Source organism: Melanaphis sacchari, unplaced genomic scaffold (assembly GCF_002803265.2).
Source record: "Melanaphis sacchari strain LSU unplaced genomic scaffold, SCAv2.0 Contig54_pilon_pilon, whole genome shotgun sequence".
NCBI lineage: Eukaryota > Metazoa > Arthropoda > Insecta > Hemiptera > Aphididae > Melanaphis > Melanaphis sacchari.
Window position 1 is genome coordinate 3,252,656 of NW_020271380.1, and position 20,288 is coordinate 3,272,943.

At 25.9% G+C, this 20,288-nt stretch overlaps 4 protein-coding genes across 5 annotated transcripts; 1 reads left to right on the forward strand and 3 right to left on the reverse strand.

Moving 5' to 3' along the window:
* Nucleotides 1-1,931: 1,931 nt before the first annotated feature.
* On the reverse strand, nt 1,932-4,225 carry LOC112599750. Of its 2 annotated transcripts, XM_025346808.1 has the most exons (4): nt 4,189-4,225; nt 3,686-3,994; nt 3,315-3,493; nt 1,932-2,282 (listed from the first exon to the last, which is right to left on the reverse strand). In XM_025346808.1, the coding sequence occupies exons 2-4, from the start codon at nt 3,822-3,824 to the stop codon at nt 2,085-2,087; spliced, it is 516 nt and encodes a 171-aa protein (XP_025202593.1). In that variant the 5' UTR covers nt 3,825-3,994; nt 4,189-4,225; the 3' UTR covers nt 1,932-2,084. The 2 variants fall into 2 exon arrangements, with proteins under 2 accessions (XP_025202593.1, XP_025202592.1); XM_025346807.1 differs by lacking the exon at nt 4,189-4,225 and having other exon boundaries at nt 3,686-4,042.
* A 1,675-nt stretch (nt 4,226-5,900) lies between these two features.
* LOC112599723 (WD repeat-containing protein 35) lies at nt 5,901-11,938 on the forward strand. The gene is made up of 22 exons (XM_025346763.1): nt 5,901-6,158; nt 6,224-6,508; nt 6,603-6,705; nt 6,791-6,951; nt 7,004-7,157; nt 7,219-7,364; nt 7,442-7,660; nt 7,738-7,876; nt 7,951-8,079; nt 8,176-8,279; nt 8,339-8,502; nt 8,589-8,835; nt 9,087-9,265; nt 9,735-9,938; nt 10,001-10,153; nt 10,240-10,432; nt 10,493-10,672; nt 10,735-10,855; nt 10,947-11,078; nt 11,156-11,316; nt 11,373-11,482; nt 11,569-11,938. Exons 1-22 carry the CDS (start codon nt 6,135-6,137, stop codon nt 11,747-11,749), a joined length of 3,489 nt encoding a protein of 1,162 aa, XP_025202548.1. The 5' UTR covers nt 5,901-6,134; the 3' UTR covers nt 11,750-11,938.
* Nucleotides 11,939-12,288: 350 nt separating this feature from the next.
* Nucleotides 12,289-15,812, reverse strand: LOC112599691 (gamma-soluble NSF attachment protein). Its single transcript, XM_025346708.1, has 10 exons — nt 15,611-15,812; nt 15,457-15,524; nt 14,869-14,953; nt 13,864-13,881; nt 13,597-13,804; nt 13,434-13,504; nt 13,196-13,376; nt 12,982-13,131; nt 12,720-12,898; nt 12,289-12,391 (listed from the first exon to the last, which is right to left on the reverse strand). The coding sequence occupies exons 1-9, from the start codon at nt 15,664-15,666 to the stop codon at nt 12,824-12,826; spliced, it is 912 nt and encodes a 303-aa protein (XP_025202493.1). The 5' UTR covers nt 15,667-15,812; the 3' UTR covers nt 12,289-12,391; nt 12,720-12,823.
* A 1,344-nt stretch (nt 15,813-17,156) lies between these two features.
* On the reverse strand, nt 17,157-20,234 carry LOC112599695 (protein-glutamate O-methyltransferase-like). Its single transcript, XM_025346717.1, has 9 exons — nt 20,127-20,234; nt 19,916-20,044; nt 19,555-19,642; nt 19,136-19,368; nt 18,901-19,063; nt 18,330-18,504; nt 17,949-18,182; nt 17,744-17,863; nt 17,157-17,516 (listed from the first exon to the last, which is right to left on the reverse strand). The coding sequence occupies exons 2-9, from the start codon at nt 19,987-19,989 to the stop codon at nt 17,266-17,268; spliced, it is 1,338 nt and encodes a 445-aa protein (XP_025202502.1). The 5' UTR covers nt 19,990-20,044; nt 20,127-20,234; the 3' UTR covers nt 17,157-17,265.
* Nucleotides 20,235-20,288: the final 54 nt, after the last annotated feature.

Sequence of the window (20,288 nt, forward strand, 5' to 3'; positions counted from 1 at the left end):
GGTTGCCCGATGCCAGTCAACGCTGAATATAGCTTTGCACCTCATTATAATTTTTTAATAATAATTAAATTAGATTTTCATTTGAAGAACAATGAATTTGAAAGATTTTACTGATTGCATAGAAATATATTAATATTCAATAATATATGACACACTTAATTTAGAACAATTTTCTAATAAAAAGCAAAAAAAAAAAAAAAAAAATTAGAACAAAACAATTATTTAAGTAATTTATTCTGCAATATAATATATGCATTTTTTTTAGTTTTATAGATTTTACAAATTTGAAGGAATAAAACATTAAGAGGATGCCACACCAGCATGTGTTTTCTCCGTCTTAAGTATATACAATATAGCAGATTTTCACTCAGTAGAACATGTTACATGTTGTTAGATTTAATATTAGATAGAATTTACCTATTATCTAAATTAAAATTGAAAACATTATCAGTGTCGTAGCATTGATTTTTTTTTTTTTTTTTTTGTTATTTTATTTTTTAACCAAGATATGATCGAGTATGTAAAATTTCACAAATTTAAAATGCCCACATCTAGCTTAAAAATTAAAATATCGAAAAAGATCAATGCTATGACACATAATGTCCTCGCCATTATTTTTTATAATTTGTAAATTCTTTCTAATATTAAACTTAACAACACGTAATGTGTTCTACTCAACGAATATTTGCAATGTTGTATATGTAGGTATGTAAGACGGAGACACACATGCGAATATGGTGTCCTCTAAATGCTAGATGCCTAGGTAAACCTATTATATATTTTTCAAATTATATTACAGCAATAGCCAATATGCCAATATAGATCACCCCTATCACTCATATCATTGTGTTTCTATTCTCGACAACACACGCGTGATTAACGATTAACGGATACTTGACATAACTTAAAAACTTAAATTAATTAACAAAATCGATTGGTCTATATTTTCACTGATGTTAGCCATAAGTGTAAGTTCAATTTTTTTTTCTTGATGGAATAACTAAACAAGTTTATTTTAATAGGCCCACGAAGATTAAGCCCACCATATTATATTTCTTTAGTTTACATTAAACAATTTTTAAATTTAACAACATTTTATTTATTATTCTTTCCCGTTAAAATGTATAGAATTATCACCCTACTCAGTACACACAACATAGCCATCTACAACAGAATAAATTAAAACACCCAATAAGAAATAAAATAATGCGAACTAAAATTAAAAAGAAAATAAATTACAATGGACAATATCATGAATTAAGATAATATTACAACTTATAAGAATATATTTTTTGTTTTCTCTCTTTGATGGTTTGATCCATGCGTAACATAGAAAATTTACTTTCAAGTGAAAAAAAAAAACAATTTTATATTATTAACTTTAATATCAGAGCTAATAGACCAATTATCAAAGCTTAAAAGTAAAAAATTATAAGTTTATATGTTCACTTATTTCTACGATATTTTAATCTTTCTATGATCTAATGATTATTTTTAAAGTTTAATATTTTACGTAGCTACTCAGAACTAACAAAAAGGTTATAAAAAATACAACGTACAAATATAGATAAAAAATGATTTTAATTTTTTGTTTAATAACTGTTCAATTTACTCAACACAAAATTAATTCTACTGAACATAAATTTACTATGTTTCGGGTGATAAGACAAAATATAGTGTGCTAATAATATAATTTTAATCAATTTTATATATTTTTAATAACAAATATAAATAGGTAATTAGTTAACAGATAAGCATAATGTATAGATTACAGAATCTGTGGTTGAAAACTTAGTTTTGATGATGTTGACAAAAAAAAAAATGTTTATATCAATTTTAAAAAATGCATATAATAAATTATATTATTTTAAAAATTATTATGTGATAATAAAATAATAAATTTTGATATATATTCTATTACATCTTGGGGACTAAATTCGTTTCTAGAGAAATAAACTCCCCCCCCCCAAAAAAAAAAATAAAAAATTTTGCTTATGCTCAAAGATCTATTACGTTATGTTACACTTACATAACATGGTAGTATATAACTAATAAGCATAACATTTTATTATAAAGTAATTTTATTAGATATACGCGAAATGACCAGGCTCAACTGGAGCATGAATATCCATTGGATTACTTAGACGACTGGTAAAACGACTGTCTTTTCTGAATAACTTTGTATAAGATTTATGTATAGGATTTTTTGCTTTAATCGTATCTAAGTCTCTTACGTTTGACGACTTTGCCATATCGGTGTACAGTGGATATTTTTGTTGAAGCTAAAAAAATAATTCCTTGTTACAATGTTGTATAATTTATATAATGTATATATATATTATAATTTAGGGCTAGAATTTATGTGCAACGATTTATTTTTTTTGCAACTTCTGATTATTGCTTTTGTGAACAATGTCCACGAATCATCTCATGATGAAATAAACAGTGGTAATTTTATTTTGCAGATTTTTGCATATTTTTGACAAAATACATATTATTGCATATTTTAAATAAAATTAATATCATTACATATTTCGACTATAAAAACGCGAAAAATGTATATTTTATGGTATATTTTGTTACTAGACGTTTTTATCATGAGACAGTATGTATTGACAATATTCAAAAACACCTAGTGAAGGTATACCTATATATTAAAGTCTAATTAAAGACCGTCCAGTTTTGAAAATGTAAAACACCATGTAATTGTTTTATGTAATAAATTTGAATAGCATGAATAATTAAGAATATTATTTAATTAATTTTAAAATGTATGATTTTTTTTTAAGTATTTATTTCATATCTTTTGACGTATACATATTAATGGCATATTTTTGCATATTTTAACCAAAATAAATGCATACTTTACAATTTTAAAATAAATGTAAAATTTATTGTTATCAATTTATGATTAATATTTTATTAAAAAAAACACTTACACTGTTTAGACCGAAATTATCTAAACTAATAAAAAAGTAAGTCATTATATATCAATATGGCAGATTTTCAAGTAGATTGATAAGTTATTTGTGTATGTAGGTTAGATCATATGGTAATTTAGTATATATTTAATATATTTAGGTTCATATGGTTCAATGGTGTACTAAAAATAGAAGTTAAAACCCTCTCCTTTCAAAATTTTTTTTGACATGACAATTTGTTCTGAAATACTCTTTTTGGCCAGTATTAAGGCACTTAATTTTTAAATTTAAACTCCTCCTCCAAATTAAGGTCTAAATATACCACTATTTGGGTGTATAACTTTTATGGTGGGTAATTTTTATTATTAACGACAGATTTTTCAAAAAACATACTTCTTCGTCGATTTCAAAACCCAGTTCTTTAACTTTAAATCCAGGTAAAACAAAGGACTCTGCGTACGTACTACAGGCTTTAGTCTCATTAGCGCATCGCTGTTGCTTTTCAATCTGATCCAACGTCCTTTTGGTCATCTGTTGCCACATGAAATCCTCCAGCATGCGTCTCTTACGTTCTTTGGTACAAACATATATTTTTAAACATTATTATTGCATGAGAAAAATATGGATTTAAACGACAAATCCTTCAGTCCGCTAAGCCACTATGCTAGATCTAATTACCTTTCTTGGCCAACTCCCCCCCAACCATAAAATTTGAGCTTTTAAGTTCTTATTACGATCTCCGTTTTCGATGATTTGAAACTTACCACTTTCAGTCTCGATATGGTTTTTCTCCTGCATCTTCTTCGCTTCGAAAACTGCATCATAATGTGCTCGGGTGACTGAAGGCTTCTTGTATTCGTTTTCTCCACCAGGTGACGTGAACATCCATCGTTGACTGTGCATTTTTTTCAAACAATTTGTTTTGTTTTATCAGTAATAAAGCTGACAAAACCACGGCGTAATAATCATATAAATATCGTGTGACAGTCAAACACAGCTATATTTTATGGGTGTTTGTTTATTTTCTCTCAAATTGATTTCTTGAGTATCAGCCAGCAAGTGATCTCTAATAACTAATTTGTAATAGTGTGTTTAGATTGAAATATTTAAAACCTTATTCGAACAGCTGTTATTTATACTTTCTAAATATACTTTTAAAATCAATAATAAAGTATTTGATTTTATATAAAATATATATAAATGTATATATTAGTATTATACTAATAATATATTATATTATTTTGATTATTATGAAAATTCAAATTACCCAAGAATGCATGCCAAAATGTTTTTTTATGTTCTTTTTTCAATTGAATCTGTAAATTTAAATAAATGGCATTGTCAAACTATATATTCTATGACATTGTCTTATAAATATTATAATTTATTACTTTACCTATAACCTATATATTACAGCAATTGCCTGTTTTATTTGCTTCATGAATAACGCATATTATATATTAAATACCTATATAATTTAATAAAAAATATAATATAATATATCTGAGTTGTAGTAATTTAATTTAAGTTATAAAAGTATTATGAAATTATTTTAAAATCGAGGTTAACCTTTTACAGAAAAATCTATAAGTAATCATACTAAACTCATCGGAATTGACATTAATTGGTCTTCTTCACTGAATTCTACCCTAACTGTTTTTTCATAATCGGCGTTTCTAAAAAACAAATTAAAATTTTCACTTTGGATTTTTAACTTAAAGTGGCTTATTAGAACTCTCATTTCTACAATCTTTTATTAAAAACTGAGACAAAGGCATTTTTGAAGTAAGTACAAGGGCATTCCTGAACAAATCTTAAAAGAGTAAACCTATTTTTAAAATCAATAATTACTATTTTATCAAAATTTTGAAAGAAATTAAATCATTCTTACTTTATTATGAGAGACTACATTACAAATAAAATCACATAAAAAAGCATTATTTAGTACATATACCTTTAAAGTTTAATCTTTATTTAAGTTTCAATATTGATAACGTAATTTATATTTTAATTTAAAAATTATGATTAAAAATAAATAAATTATATACATAGTAGATACCTACTTGATCATAGAATTCTTAATTGTAATAGAAGTAATTAAATAATAAATAATAAATAAAATAATCCTAAAAATAATAAATAAGTAAAATTTAATATTAGGTACATACCTATATTATTTGTATTTTGAATTCTATTTTTGTTTATTTTTCCAAATCGATAAATTATATTATTTATATTAAATTGTGTATTTCTATGCATATGCGCATCTTTTGTTTAATTATGGTTATCCATAGATAATAATTATTTATGTGGTTAGGTAGGTTCTAATTTTTTCTTCTCATAAAATTAATTATTAAACTGAAATTTTGATCATTGATCATTAATATTTTGTAAACAAAAAGGGTAATTTTGTTATGAGGTAGGCAGATCGCAGATACCCCATTTCTCCCTCCCTCCTTCCACTCTTGGGGATGCACCTAAGTAATCAATCAGTAAAGAAAAAAATAACTAAATATCAAACAAGTACTAAGTAGATACGATGTAAAATATGTATTCAATATTGTATTATATTATTTATATTACATAGGTACATTAAAATAAGTATCAAATATCAATAAAAAATAAATGTTTAAATTGATAACAATCAAAATTAATTAATATCATTAATAGACAATAATATTTACTACACGAACACAAAATATATCATTTATAAAATAATTGTATTTGACTATATTAGTTCGTGATATGAAAAAATAGATATAAAAATCTAAACGAACAATTATAATTAAATATTTGAATTATATTTTATATTTTCTCAAGAAAAATTATTTATAATTTGTTCTTGAAAAATGGATTGCACATAGCATATTATTGTATTTTACAGAATTAAAAATATTTTGATTTTTGTAATAGACTTATGAGTTATAACCAGTACGTAGATACCTATTTAAGACCCTGATTATGAGTCGTTGTGATAAGCACTAAATAGATAATTGATATCGAAACAACCGGTCCCGTCGTCTCCGTTGTCTGGAGTCTTGACTCTTGACTGCGACTACCGATAGTCGGATGTTTTGTTGTTTGGTCTTGATCCTCGAAAGAAGACGATTTCGAAAAATAATAACTGAAATGAAATCGTTTGCCAGACCTTAGTTATGAGTTAAAAGTGATGTACAAGTAATATAACGTTTCGTTGTGAGAAAATACTTCACTATGTTCCTGTACTTGAGCAAAAAGGTTGGTAAATCATTATTTTTGTAAAAAAGTTGTTATTATTGTGACAATACGATTGCTATGTTTAGATCGCTATACCAAACAACACAAAAATCAACTGTCTTGAATGGAATTCTTGTCAGGATTGCATAGCAGTGGGTGGAGATGATGGTCTTTTAAAAGTGTTGAAAATAGATTCTGGTACACCGGTAGATGGTAAGCCCAGAGGATTAGCAGGCCAGGCCAACCTATCAATAAACAAAACTCTCGAGGGTCATTCCGGTAATGTGTTGACTATTGTGTGGAATGAAAAATACAATAAACTGACTTCAAGCGACGAAAATGGGCTGATTATAGTTTGGACATTGTATAAGGTAATGTATAAATATTAAATAGTAATTATACATGGTGCAAGTATGCTTAATTATGCGTAGTTTACTTATAATACATGTGTCTTGTCTATTCCAGGGAACATGGCAAGAAGAAATGATCAATAATCGTAACAAATCTATCGTCAAAGGTATGGCATGGAATGGAGATGGTGAAAAAATTTGTATTGTCTATGAGGATGGTAAATCTGCTATAAAATATTTCTTAATCTAGCTATTCACTTTATTTGGTTAATACTTAATTATATATGTATAATTTCATTTTAGGAGCTGTTATTGTTGGTTCAGTTGAGGGTAGTCGTATCTGGGGCAAAGAATTAAAAAAACTTATGTTGACAGGAGTCCAGTGGTCTCCAAATTCAAAATTTCTTTTGTTTACCATAAAAACTGGCGAAGTTCATATATTTGATAGTGATGGCAATTTCATAGTATGTATAATGTTCTTAAAATGGGCTAGTATAATTAGTGGTTTTATTTCAGTCAAAATTAGGCATAGTGTGTCTACCTGTATCTCTTAATAATGTGCCAATTACTGCTTGTCATTGGCTTGATAAAAATATGAACGACTGCCCACAGTTGGCAATTGCATACAAAACAGGACATGTACAATTGATGAGAGACCAATATGATATGAGTAATTTATTAAAACTAAATATTTATTTTACTCGTTTATTCATAAAAGTAGTGTACAATAGATCCAGTAGTTTTTGAATGCGATATGTCGATTGTCGCTGTCAAATGGAACCATAATGGCAGTGTTTTGGCGTTGGTTGGTACGTTAATAGTTGATGGAGATGTCAAAGAATCCAATGTGCTTCAACTTTATTCACCTTTCGGAGAGGTGAGTTTTGTGTATTTTATTCATCATTATAATATAGATGTGATAACATACATTTTTATATTAATTTTATTTTTTAGCATTTGAGAACCCTTAGAATTCCTGGTTATATGGTGTCATCTTGTTGTTGGGAAAGCACATCTTTACGCATTACCTTAGCCATTGATAGTTTTGTTTACTTCGCAAACGTGCGATATGATTATCCTTGGTGTTATTTTGCTGGCACAATCGTTTATGCGTTTAGAAATTACGAAGAAGCTGTTACAGAAATTACATTTTGGAACATAAAAAAAAATGAAGTAAGTACTTTAACTAACTTATAATTTAATATATCATTTAATACAATAGAAAATATGTTTTCTGCCATATATTTTAGTTTTATCACACAAAATATGATTCATTGTTATGTATGGACGCTTATAAAGATCATTGTGTTCTTGCTGTACGAAATAATAATGATGAATCTAAACCTTATACTCTCATTATTTGCAATAATATAAATACTATAGTTGATTGTAAGAATTTTATTTTTAATAAACTTAATGTTTAAAAAATAAACCTATTCAATTTTATATTATTTGTTTTGTAGCCAAACATATTAATTTTGAACCAATATGGATTGCAATGAATGGGACTCTTGTAGTTGTTTCTTCACACACTAGCTTCATGACTTGGCAATATACTGTTCCTAAGTCACATTCTGCATCCATAACCAACAGTAAATTATTAATACATTTAATACTTGTATATAAATAAGATATATATGTTACTTGATATAATACATAACATTTGTTAATTTATTATATGGTTACAGTTAAGCGTAAAAAAGTGAAAATGTTTCATGTTGACGATACTCCTTCTGGAGTTGAAGAACTCACTCAAGAATCTAGGGAATTCAAAAGTTCATCATTTCAAAAAGTAAATCACCTATAAAGATGCTGAAATTTAATATTAAATGTTCAAAATGTGGTATTTAGGAGACCAAGGATCATATAACTTGTTTAACAGCAAGTGATAAATATTTGTTGATTGGTAGAGAGAGTTGTGCTTTGCAAATATACTCATTGCCTCAAGTGGCTTTAGTGGAAAGAAAAATACTATCCTCTAAACCTTATAAATTGGCATTAAATTCAAATTCTAAGTAAATTTTATTTTTTAATAATTCTGTTACCATAATATTGTTAAAATATAATTGTATTTATTATAAGCATATTTGTTTTTATCCAGGCGATTGGCAGTCATTGATTCAACTGGAGTATTAACACTTGTTGAGATATCAGAAGATAATGTTGTGAAGGAATCAACTAATTCAGAAGCTTTGAATTCATTCCAAAGACGAGATGTATGGACTATGAAGTGGGCATCAGACGATCCTGAGCTCTTAGCAATCATGGAGAAAACTAGAATGTATGTCATGAGAGGGTTTAACCCTGAAGAACCAATTAGCACTTCAGCCTATATCGCTTCTTTTGAAGTAAGTTGAATGGAATGTAACTTTTTTATTATTTATAAAGATTAGTTGATTAGTCTAAGCCTCGAGAAGTAATGGTTTCATTATATAGTTAAGAGTGAATAATTTTGATTTATTTATAATGGCTAGAATAGATTGATAACTTAACAAATACATATTGTTAAAATGTTTTTAAAATCCATTTCTAAGTATTGCAATTAATGAAAACTGTTAATTTTATTATATTATATTAAATAAATATATATTTTTATAAGAATTTAGAAATTCAAGCAGTTATGTTAGACGAAATTATTCAATCTCCAGAAAACCCTTCTCTTGATTATGTTATTACGTTGGAAACAAAGTCATTACGAGACACAAGACAACTTTTAGATAAAGTCAGCATTGGAGAAGCAATTAAATTTATTAATGATAATCCTCATCCAAGACTATCGTAAGTACTGATAGTTAAAAGATAGGCAAAATAATATGCTATGTAAATTCATAAATTTTACAGTAACAGCTAAAAACCAAAAAAACGTTTTGTAATTTTTTTTTTTTTTTTAATATTATTTGAAATTGCACGTAGCACGTTATTAACAATTAAGAACAAGTTCTTTTATATTTTTTATAACTCAACCATTATTCTATAATTTTGTAAATTTTATTTATTTATATATTAAACTTTATTTAAAAAAAAAATGTAACATAACATGTTATTCCTGCCAACTTTAATTTTTTGACTTTCACTCATCACAATCAACAAAATATTGTCATCCTTTTAGATTAAATGTGTTAATTTTTAAGTACAAAATTGTATTGATCTTAAATTGTTTCTAAGAAATATTTAATTATATTCATAATAAAAAGTAACATCTAATAAATTAGTATGTATGTCAAATCATTTACATTGTTTTATTTAGGAGATTATTAGCTGAAGCGTCATTGCAAGCTTTAGACCTTTCAACAAGTGAAACTGCATTTGTACAATGTAAAGATTATTATGGCATCAAATTAGTAAAACAATTAGCCAACATAAATGATATTCTTTTACAAAAAGCTGAAGTAGCTGTATATTTTGGAGATTATGTGAAAGCTGAACAATTATATATTGAAGCCGATCGAAAGTATAAATTTTATTTTAAGTTAGTTTTTAATAACTGTTATTGATCATGTTCTTCCTAAGTAGAGATTTGGCTGTAATTTTACACCAGAAACTAGGCAATTGGTTTAAAGTTGTTGAGCTATTGAAATCAAGTTCTTCACTTCTTGGAATTTCTGGCCTCACAATGAATTTAGCGTGGCAAGGGATTGGCGATCATTTCCTAGATAATCAGCAATGGTGAATACTAACATAAAACAATTTGTTCAATAAATAGTTACTTACTAAGCAGTTAATATTTTATAATTTTTTTTATTAACTCTTAGGGATATGGCTGTTGAGTACTATAAAAAAGCCGATAACCCGGAAAAGTTAGTTGAATGTTATATAATACTCAAAGATTACGAGTCGTTAGCATCCCTTGCTAAAAGTCTGCCAGAACACCATCCATTATTAGAAATAATTTCAGTATTTTTTATCAACAGTGGGATGGCTGAAGACAAGTCTATGGATCAAAAGGTAAAATTGAATATTTAATATAAATTATTTTGTGACTAAGTACAAATTTGAATATTTTAGTTTTCAAAAGCAACATTAACAGACATTGAATTTGATACGGACAAATTAAATGAATACATGAAATGTATGAATGATACCAATCGTGGTCAGTGGTTAGACAATATTAAAGACGTGTTGACAATAGTTTCCAAGTGCATAAACAGCGAACGATACACAGAAGCTGCTCAATTAGTATTTGCTGTAATGATATAATTAGCAATAACCTGTTATCTCAATACTTTATGCATATTTTTTAATTTTAGACTGTTTATCAAGAAATAAAATCTGATGTACAACCAAACATTATTAAACAGTTAGCTTTAGCCGGTGCACTATTGATTGAAGAGTACAAAGAAAAAAACATTCGATCCACCCTGTTAGATGGTGAGTAATTGATTTCTGTTTTATTATTAGTTATTACCATGTTTTTAATCTAATTTTATTTCTTTAATAAAATTTAATAATTTTTAACCAGTTGATAAAGAAATTGTAATAGACAATTTTGGAATTAAACCGTTTAAATCCCGTGCCGAAATTATAGAAAACAGTTGGCATATTGTTGAATCTGTACATTTTTTAATACTCGCCCAACAACAACTGTACAATGGTAATTGATACTTCACTATATTTTTAATGTTTTAATAAAATTTGTACTGTTTTGATATTCTAACTACCTGTTTTTAGGAGACTTTCATTTAGCTCTATGGACATCATTAATGCTTCGTAACTACGAAGATTTGTTAAACACAGAACAAATATATTCAATCATAGCATTGGCAGCGATAGCAAATGGCTTGTTTAATATCGCATCTAGAGCTTTTATGAAACTCGAGACTATAGATTCAGTAAGTACTAATTTGTGTATTTAAAAATCCTATTAATTGTTGATTTTGTTTTACAGAAAAAAAATTACCATCAATTGTCATTGATCATTTTTAGTAAATATGCTCCCAAAGACTCTACTCCATTATTCATTCAATGTTACAGTTGTTTTGACGAATTTCCAGCTTGGTAATTTCTTTTCACTTTTTAAAATATCCAATACATCCACACTTGAATGGTTTTACATCCACAAGGATATTTTATGTATGTTACAGGTCCTTGAAATGCCCAAAATGTAAAACTAAACCAGAAGCCAGTATTGTTACGGGTCAACCATTAACAGACATCAAATCTCTTTGGTGTTGCAGACAATGCAAACGGAGTGCAACTACCATAGATATGGGTCCATTAAATTACTGTCCACTGTGTAAGAAAGAGGTTATACTTTCTTTTTGAATTATTTCACCTCTCATGTTAGGATAGCACGTTACTCAAGTCAAGATTTGTTCATAAATTATTTTACTATTAAAACTAATTCCGTCCTTTTTATATTTAATGTGCACTGTAATAAGACTGAGTAAATTATACTAGAAGTAGGATATATATTTATTAAATAAACAATAATAAATTCAAACAAATTTATAAGTGTATAATAATATATTTTGTATTGAAACTAAAAATTGAATACAATTATATTCTTATAAATAACTATTGTGTATATTTTTCTAGTTGAAGCGTATTATTTCAAGTACTTACTATAATTGTTTAATTAAATACATACTAAACAATTTAAAATTACATTGTTGGCCTTATCATAAACAAAGTAGAGTGTAATTAAAAATACATTATTTAATTGGGAATGTTGCACATGCAATTGTGACTGATATATAATAATAAAGTTAATGTTTTAAAAATTAGTTAAAAAAATGTTCATGTATTATAAATATTTTAATAATCTACATTACATAAATTTACAGTTAAACAATAATATCATCAATAAATAACAATTCAAAATTCAACCTCAAAAGTACATACCTACCTACAAAGGTATTGAAAAAATTAAAATGGCAATGTTTCATTGTTGTTAGTCCATTTAACCTAAATCATAAATACATAAAAACAATAATAATTAATTAATTTTTATAAATGTATTTGTATTTTAATAATTTTACTTTTCAAAAACCATTGCCACCAACTTTTAACAATTATTTTACTATTATAATACTATAAATTATAATTTTTAATTATTACTTTGTTTTTGAGATAATAATCAATGTCAAGGTAACTTATTTTTTTCTATTGCATTATTGTGCAACTTAAAATTATTTTAAAATGTACTTGATAATATTACTTGCTCTTACTTTTTAATGCAATTGTAAGTTATTAATTATTGTATTTATATTTAATATTTAAAACTTATACTTACTGAGATTTATAGGACGAATAAAATTATTAGCCTAAACTCTTTCAAACTAAGAGACAAATACAATTTGAATAAATAAGGTAGAATATAAAAAGGTAATTTCTACTTCAACAAAGCTTCCCTCCAAAGTCTGTTGATGATCCTTCTGCCTCTTCATTTTCAATATTGGTAACTTGCTCGTTCTATAAATTTAATAATCATGAATAAATTTATATAATTAAGTATAATAATTGTAGAACATATAGCAATAACAATCATAGCATACAGGTTCCACTATACATTTTTCAGCCAAATCCTTGGCAAGTATTGCAAACTCGACATCCATGTGCTTAATAAAAGGACTGTTCAACATTTTTTTGATTTGAGCACCATCATGATCAGAATATGCACTTACAATGCTGTCAAGCATATGAATCTAATGGCATACAAAAATTAGTGTTTAATCTTGTTACAACAAAAGTATAACAATGTATTTGTACCTCTGCTTGTTCACAATATTGCATTCCATAATCATTCAATACTTTTTTAGCGGCCACATTATCATCTTTAGCCAATTGTAATAAAAATAGTTCAACAGTTATTCTACCCATGTTAGATGTTGGGCCTCCTTCGGTAACAAGATCAAATTGACGTTTTATTTCGTTTTCAGCTTCTTCATACCTAAAAAATATTTTGAGTACTATTAATGAATAAAAATAAATCAATAAAAAACACTACCTTTTTAATTTTACCAACAGTCGAACTACTTTGTGTGTATACTCCATTGCTTGTCCAATCGAATCTTCAGTCTAAAAAAAAATATTATTTCCAAATAAAAGATTTTTGCTACATTCTAAACAGTTAAATTAAGTTATGTAATGTAAACTTTTATTCAACACACCCCAGAAATGTTTGAAGCTTCTTTCAAGAGCTTAACAGCTGATTCCGGATCTGATAGTTGTAACATATCTGCAGCTTTGTTCAACAATAATGATGCACTACCAGAGGATCCATGTTGCTGATAATAGTGACTGGCTCTCATAGCCAGTTTAAACACTTCACTCATATCGCCTATCTCCTTAGACATTATAATTGCCTGATCCATACATCTAAACAAACATATTATCAGTTTTGAAAAATGGAAACAAAAACTGAGGTGGTAACTTACTTAGCAGCATGGAAAAGTCTAGTATGAATAGTGTTAAGATAAATTAATAAACTTTTTTGGTATCTAGTAATGTACATTTTACTGGCATTGTGATTGCAGTATGCACTCTAACTCAAAACACACTCCATTCATATTTATAGTTATTACTTTACTATTACAATTCTTTTGTTATGTATAGTTAAAATTAGAAATACCTAAAATGCAATTTCAATACAAATATACCAGATATTGATTTAATTTGGTTAATATAAACAATACAATGTTCACATAACAATATTGTTCTTCACTATAAAACCTCTACTCATAATGCTACTCACTAAGATATCTTTCAATTTTTAAATGAATGTAAATTATAACTATCATAAGAATATGACATCAATGTCATTAGAAATTAAGTGATTTGATATATGCAGACACTTACTCACTAAACATCAAACTGAGTATACAATCTCTGACACTATTCAGTTGTATCTTACATTTTAATACTAGTTATATTATAACATTAACATAGTCATTAAGCCATGCTGTTTATCTAGATTAAATACAAAGATTTTAAATCTACTTAAGCTTCAATTTCAATTTTCATAAAATATTTTGTCAAAAAGTTAAAATTTATTCAAAAAGCTAGGTATTGATTAAAATGTTTTTAATTTAAAAAAAAAAACTTTGCTGTGTCCCTGAAAAAATAAAATGAATGCATTTTATTATTAAGTTTCCTCTACCACAATATAAGTTACCATAAAGGTTATAGAAATTGTACTTTAAAAATTTGAAAACTTAGTTAGTTTTTCAAAAAATATGCTTGGCTTAAACTGCTACCAAATATGTTGGCATTTGAAATTTATGAATACAGAATAAAATATAGGAAGAGGTATTAATAACTATTAATTGCTTTGCCACGGTAAAGAACATATAACCACTAGTAGATTGGAATCTGCAGTAGAGATCATACAAGATAACCAATATCTTTTAATAAAAATGTTGATGTTTGTAAATAAAGGATACGATCCATTTTGTAAATAGTTTTCTGATGCTTTGATAAGACATTCCTTACTCTCTTTATATGATTTTCCAACTCTGAAACAAGTAGCTGAAAAAAAAAGACAATATAATTTTTCTTTATTCATTTCAGGAACAAGATTTAAGCAAACAACTGTAGACAAAAGAACATATTTATTTTTCTTAGGCTGATTATAGGTCTATTCAAGTCAGTTAAAAATTCTAAAAATAATTTTTAATTTAAGAACAAGTTTGTGTAATTTCTAAGTAAAATTTGAAGGATGATTTATATTTTAAAAGGTATAACAATATTGCCAGCTAAAAGTTTTTTTTTCAAATATAAGAATAAGAGAAATTTATTATTCAAATTTCAACTTATGTTAAATTACCAATTCATAAAATCGCCATAACCAACAATTATTAAGTTATTTTAAATTAATATCATAGGATCATTATTAACTTATATCAATTATTGACTCAACATAATTTTTAATTCTCATCAAACACTTGAGTAACTTAAATTTCTACAGACTACATAATAAAAATAAATTTTAATGTAACTACTGGTACTCTATACTATAGTATATAGTATACCTGCTTTTGAGTATTCGTCAGCCGCGCTATCATAATCAGGAACCCATTTTAAAAAAGATGTCTTCAGACTTGAAACAAAACGATACATTAGGTATCAATCAATAAAGAAATACAATTTAGTATTCAGGCGAAAGAATATAAAAAATGATTTTACTATTTCGCAGCTTTATCCATACACTCTCTTCCTTCTTGAATCTTGTCTTTGGACATGATTCTCAACACTTCAAATCCCAAACAATCGTATAAAATCCTTACTAGACTCAGTCAATGACTTGTGAGAGTAGAAAATAATTTCAATAAAATATAACTAATAAGTTAATTACAAATTGTTAACAATTTAACATTTATGAGCAACGAACGATGTAAATTGTAAATTTATTAACTATTATCTATTAAGATTATTAAAAGCTTAACATTTGTCTTATCAGTGATTACGAACTATAAAAATAGGTTGATATAATCACAGAATAATAATATTCTGTGATAAAAATTATCAATAATAAGTTTTTTCATTGAGATAATAATAATAAATTGTTATATCATAAGCGACATAAGCACACAGATTAGATATCCTATACCGCATCACCTATTACTTTTCATAGATACTGGACAGCCCCCTTTATCCCGCTATCCAGTTGTTAGCAGTCTTGTATATCTTAGTCCGTGGTTATAAGCTTAAACATAATCCTAATACAGAGTATAACAAAAAATCCTATTTTTAATGATGTTTTTTAGTCATAAACTCATAACAGTCATAACAATATCAATATTATGAAGTAATATTTTTATAATATACCTATTCTGTGACCAATGATCGATTGTTAATCTTTTTCCAGCAATCAACAAACATAGAAACATCATTAACATCAGATTAATATATATACTCAACAGATTTCCATTTTATTATTGTAATTATATTTTACAAATTTTAGTTTTGGCTATTTATACAAAATAGCTTAAATAGCAATGATATTTAGTAAATTATAGCCCATAGCCTATAATATGTATAAGGAATAATTATTATCAAATATAATATTGTATTAGTAAAATTAAAACATAATGTTTAACAGCCTTAAAATGATATCAAGTTTTATTTTAATGAGTAATGATCTAATAATATTTATTATATTTTGTTTTATAATTATAAGTACATGTTACCTAGAACTAAATTATTCTGGAATGTCATTTTTTATAGATTTATTTCAAATAGTAATACAAAAGTTTAAATTTTAAGTGCATTATAACAATAAGTTGAACAATATCAATTTAATTAACTAATATTGTTAACAATTATTCTATAACTAAATGTCTCAGTATTTACATTAGACGTTTTGATGAAACTAATATTGAAAAAATTTGCTTTGGAAGTAATCAGCAATTTTATATTCTTACAAGTTATAATATTATTACTATATTATAAAATTACTAATAAAAAAAATTGTATGTAAATATCATTATTAAATCATTATAAATAATTCTATACATTTTATTGATTTATTATATTTGTAAATTGTATTGTAATGCTAATCAAACTGATTGTTATAACTTCAAAACATATAATCATGAGTCATGACTCAACTTCTATTTTTTATTCTTTCACTTTGTCCATTCATAATAATTTACAAATTCATTTTAGATTTTGGATAAACTTTTATCTCAGCAATTAAAAAATAAGAAATATAATGTAAATAAGACACTTTATTAAAAATATAACAAGTAATTACATAACAATATTTAAGTTATAACTCGCAAAAGTTTAAGCTCAAACAATAGATATTCACTACATAGGAATATTTTATTAAATACCAACTATTTACTCAAATGTACAACAGCATATTTACCATTAACTTGCCAGTAATTAGTGGAATTAAGATAATTATTATTTTTATCATTTTCATCAATTTTAGTTTCATAGTCACAGTTGAGGCCACATACACAGTCACATTTTAAAGTACGTAAAGCTACTACAGCTGTAGGTTGAAATTGGCACAAGGCAGACTTGAACGTAGTTAATGGCAACCAATTAATATCTCCAATTAGTTTTCTGTAGTTTAAGTCACCTATAAAAATCAAAATTAACAAAATATAGTACAATCATATCAAAAATTTTCTTCTACACAAACTACAAAAAAATATCATATTAATCTCATTTAATTGCTTTGAATTAAAAACTATTTTATATTTGATACAATCAAAAAACCCAATATTTAATTTTTTAGATTATTTTTAAAAACTAATTATTATAAATGTATTCCAATCTATAAACTTATTATAAATTAAAATTAACCTTTAAATATTAACAATTGGGAACAAGCTAATTTTTTATATAACTCTGAATCTTCAGTGGCCATTGTAGAGTAACAGTGAGGTAAGGTCCAAAATTCCTCACATTTGATTACAAATTTACCTATGTGATCAAGTAAAAAACAGTCATTAAAATTTAAATACTTAGTCAATTTACTCAAAAAATCAAAAATTTAATTAAACCTAACCAGTTTTATAATAATCATTCCATCTATTTCCAATTTGTTGAAGGTAACTTGATGTACATTCTTTTACTAAGCGATTTAAAAACTGTTCAAAATCTGGTTTTGTTACATCTGACACATACCAAGGAATAGATTTTCCATGAAAAACAATGACTTCAGCAAATCCATAAGTAATAAAAAAGTCTGCCAAACACATATCCGTAAATAGTTCATAAGCCGAATTATCCAAAATAATATCTGAAATAATTTAATTAATTTAAATGTATGTATATTATACAATAGTAAAAAACAATAGATTAATAAGTCTATTTAAATTTAATAATAATGAAAACAAAAACAAATTGTCAATAAATTATTATTAAATATCATTAATATATTATTTACCAATTATCTTAGGATTTTTGTCATTTGAAACATTCAAAGTGTTCCAAATTTCATCTGAATGATCAGCCAAAATATATTTATCTAGAGATACAACAGCTTTCAACGGATCTTCAGTAATGTTTATTGATTTTCCAATATTAAGAGATAAATCAAATCTATTTCCCCACAAACAAATCTTTCAAAAAAAAAATAATAAAAACATGTTAAGTACAAAGAACTATGACAATAATACATTTTTATTTTCAATAACTATCATTTGTGATCAGTCATAACATTAAATATAATATATTCAATGATATAAAACATTTATTTGTCGCTTGGTGTGGCATGGTGATTGACCTCAGTCACTAATGTGTTCTGAGATCAAGCATCAGGAGGCGTCGCTAGCTCTCGGATGGGTGACCACCTAAGTTCTTAGTGACAAATCCATGGTGCACACACACACGTGTTCCAACCGTACTAATCAAACTTTAAAAACAAACTTTACACAAAAAACCTACTGTTCCTATCCAAAATTATTGGCCTTAGTTACCGGGCTTAAATAAGATCAATTAAAAAAAAAAAAAGATACCTTTAACATTTGTACGAAAATCGTTTGCAAATTTCTATTGTTCAATTCTTTCTTTGAAAATTGGAGAATTAAAAATTCTGCTATAGCTATCATAGTAGTTTCAGATTCATTAAAAGCGTTATACTTCAGTTGTTTAAAAGGGTCATAATTTTTCAACGTTTTCCTGTAAACAAGTATATTAAACATAATCCATTAAAAATGTATGTAAGTGTATTCGTTTATTTATATAATTTACGTTTTTTCGAAAATCTCTTTTATTCTTATGTACAAATAATTCTCGGTAAAAAGCCATTCTGTTTCAAACCATGTTACAACAGAATCTGAGTTAAACTTTTTTTCTAATAATTGATTCCACATTAATGATAATGTAGAAGTACTATCAATTTTTCGTAGAGGCTTATTGTTCAATATTTCAGAAAGTAGTAATTCCAATTTGTTAATGACATCAGTTATTTCTTCTTTGTTTGTCTTTAAAAATAAAATATAAGTGAGCATGATGAATAGCTTTAATAGTCTTATAATTATTACCTCTTATATTTTAAACTAAACAATACCTAATGAATTTGCAAGTCTATTCAATATCTTAAAATTTATTAAAAAATAAAAATATTATTAGTTTAAGCAAAAAAATAAACACGTTAATTAAGTTCTTACCACATTTAATTGTTCGGCTTTTAATAAATCAATCATTGCAGAAAATACATCTGGCATTCTATGCATTAGAGAATGATAACCAAAACTTCTGTAAAACCAATATTAATTTAAATTTAAATCCGAAAACTTAAACAATCACTCATATTTAATTTACAATATTAAATGATATATTACAATACATATGTATCATTCGAAACAGAGTGTTTACTGATTTCAATTTCAATTTACTATGTACTAATACACTTAAAAATAAAAATAAATAAATAAAAACTGTATTTTTAAATAAAAAAATCGAATGTTTAAAGGTTAAATAATTAATTTTAATTTTATTAACATACAACAATATATTACTAAATCTTACTTCATATATTTTCCTCTTAATAATTCATTATTCGGTGTATTCTGATCTAAAAACTGATCAATATTACAAGCCATATTGTTCTGTTTTGAGTTATTAATTTGTTTTTAACTTCCGTATACAGATGAGTTGCTATAAAAATTTAAAATTTTGATCGTAAAAATTGAGAAAAAATAAAAATTTAAAAAACTAATCACCAATATAGTAATATTACCGATCGGGTTACAGACGATACAGTACACCGCCCAGCTGATTGAATGTAATTTCTATATTGTTCTGTGATCGAGGTGACGGCATAGCTTGCATACATAGATATAATATAAATTTATACTTATCTACTAAAGTTATTATCACTTTTTTCGTATAATTGATTATT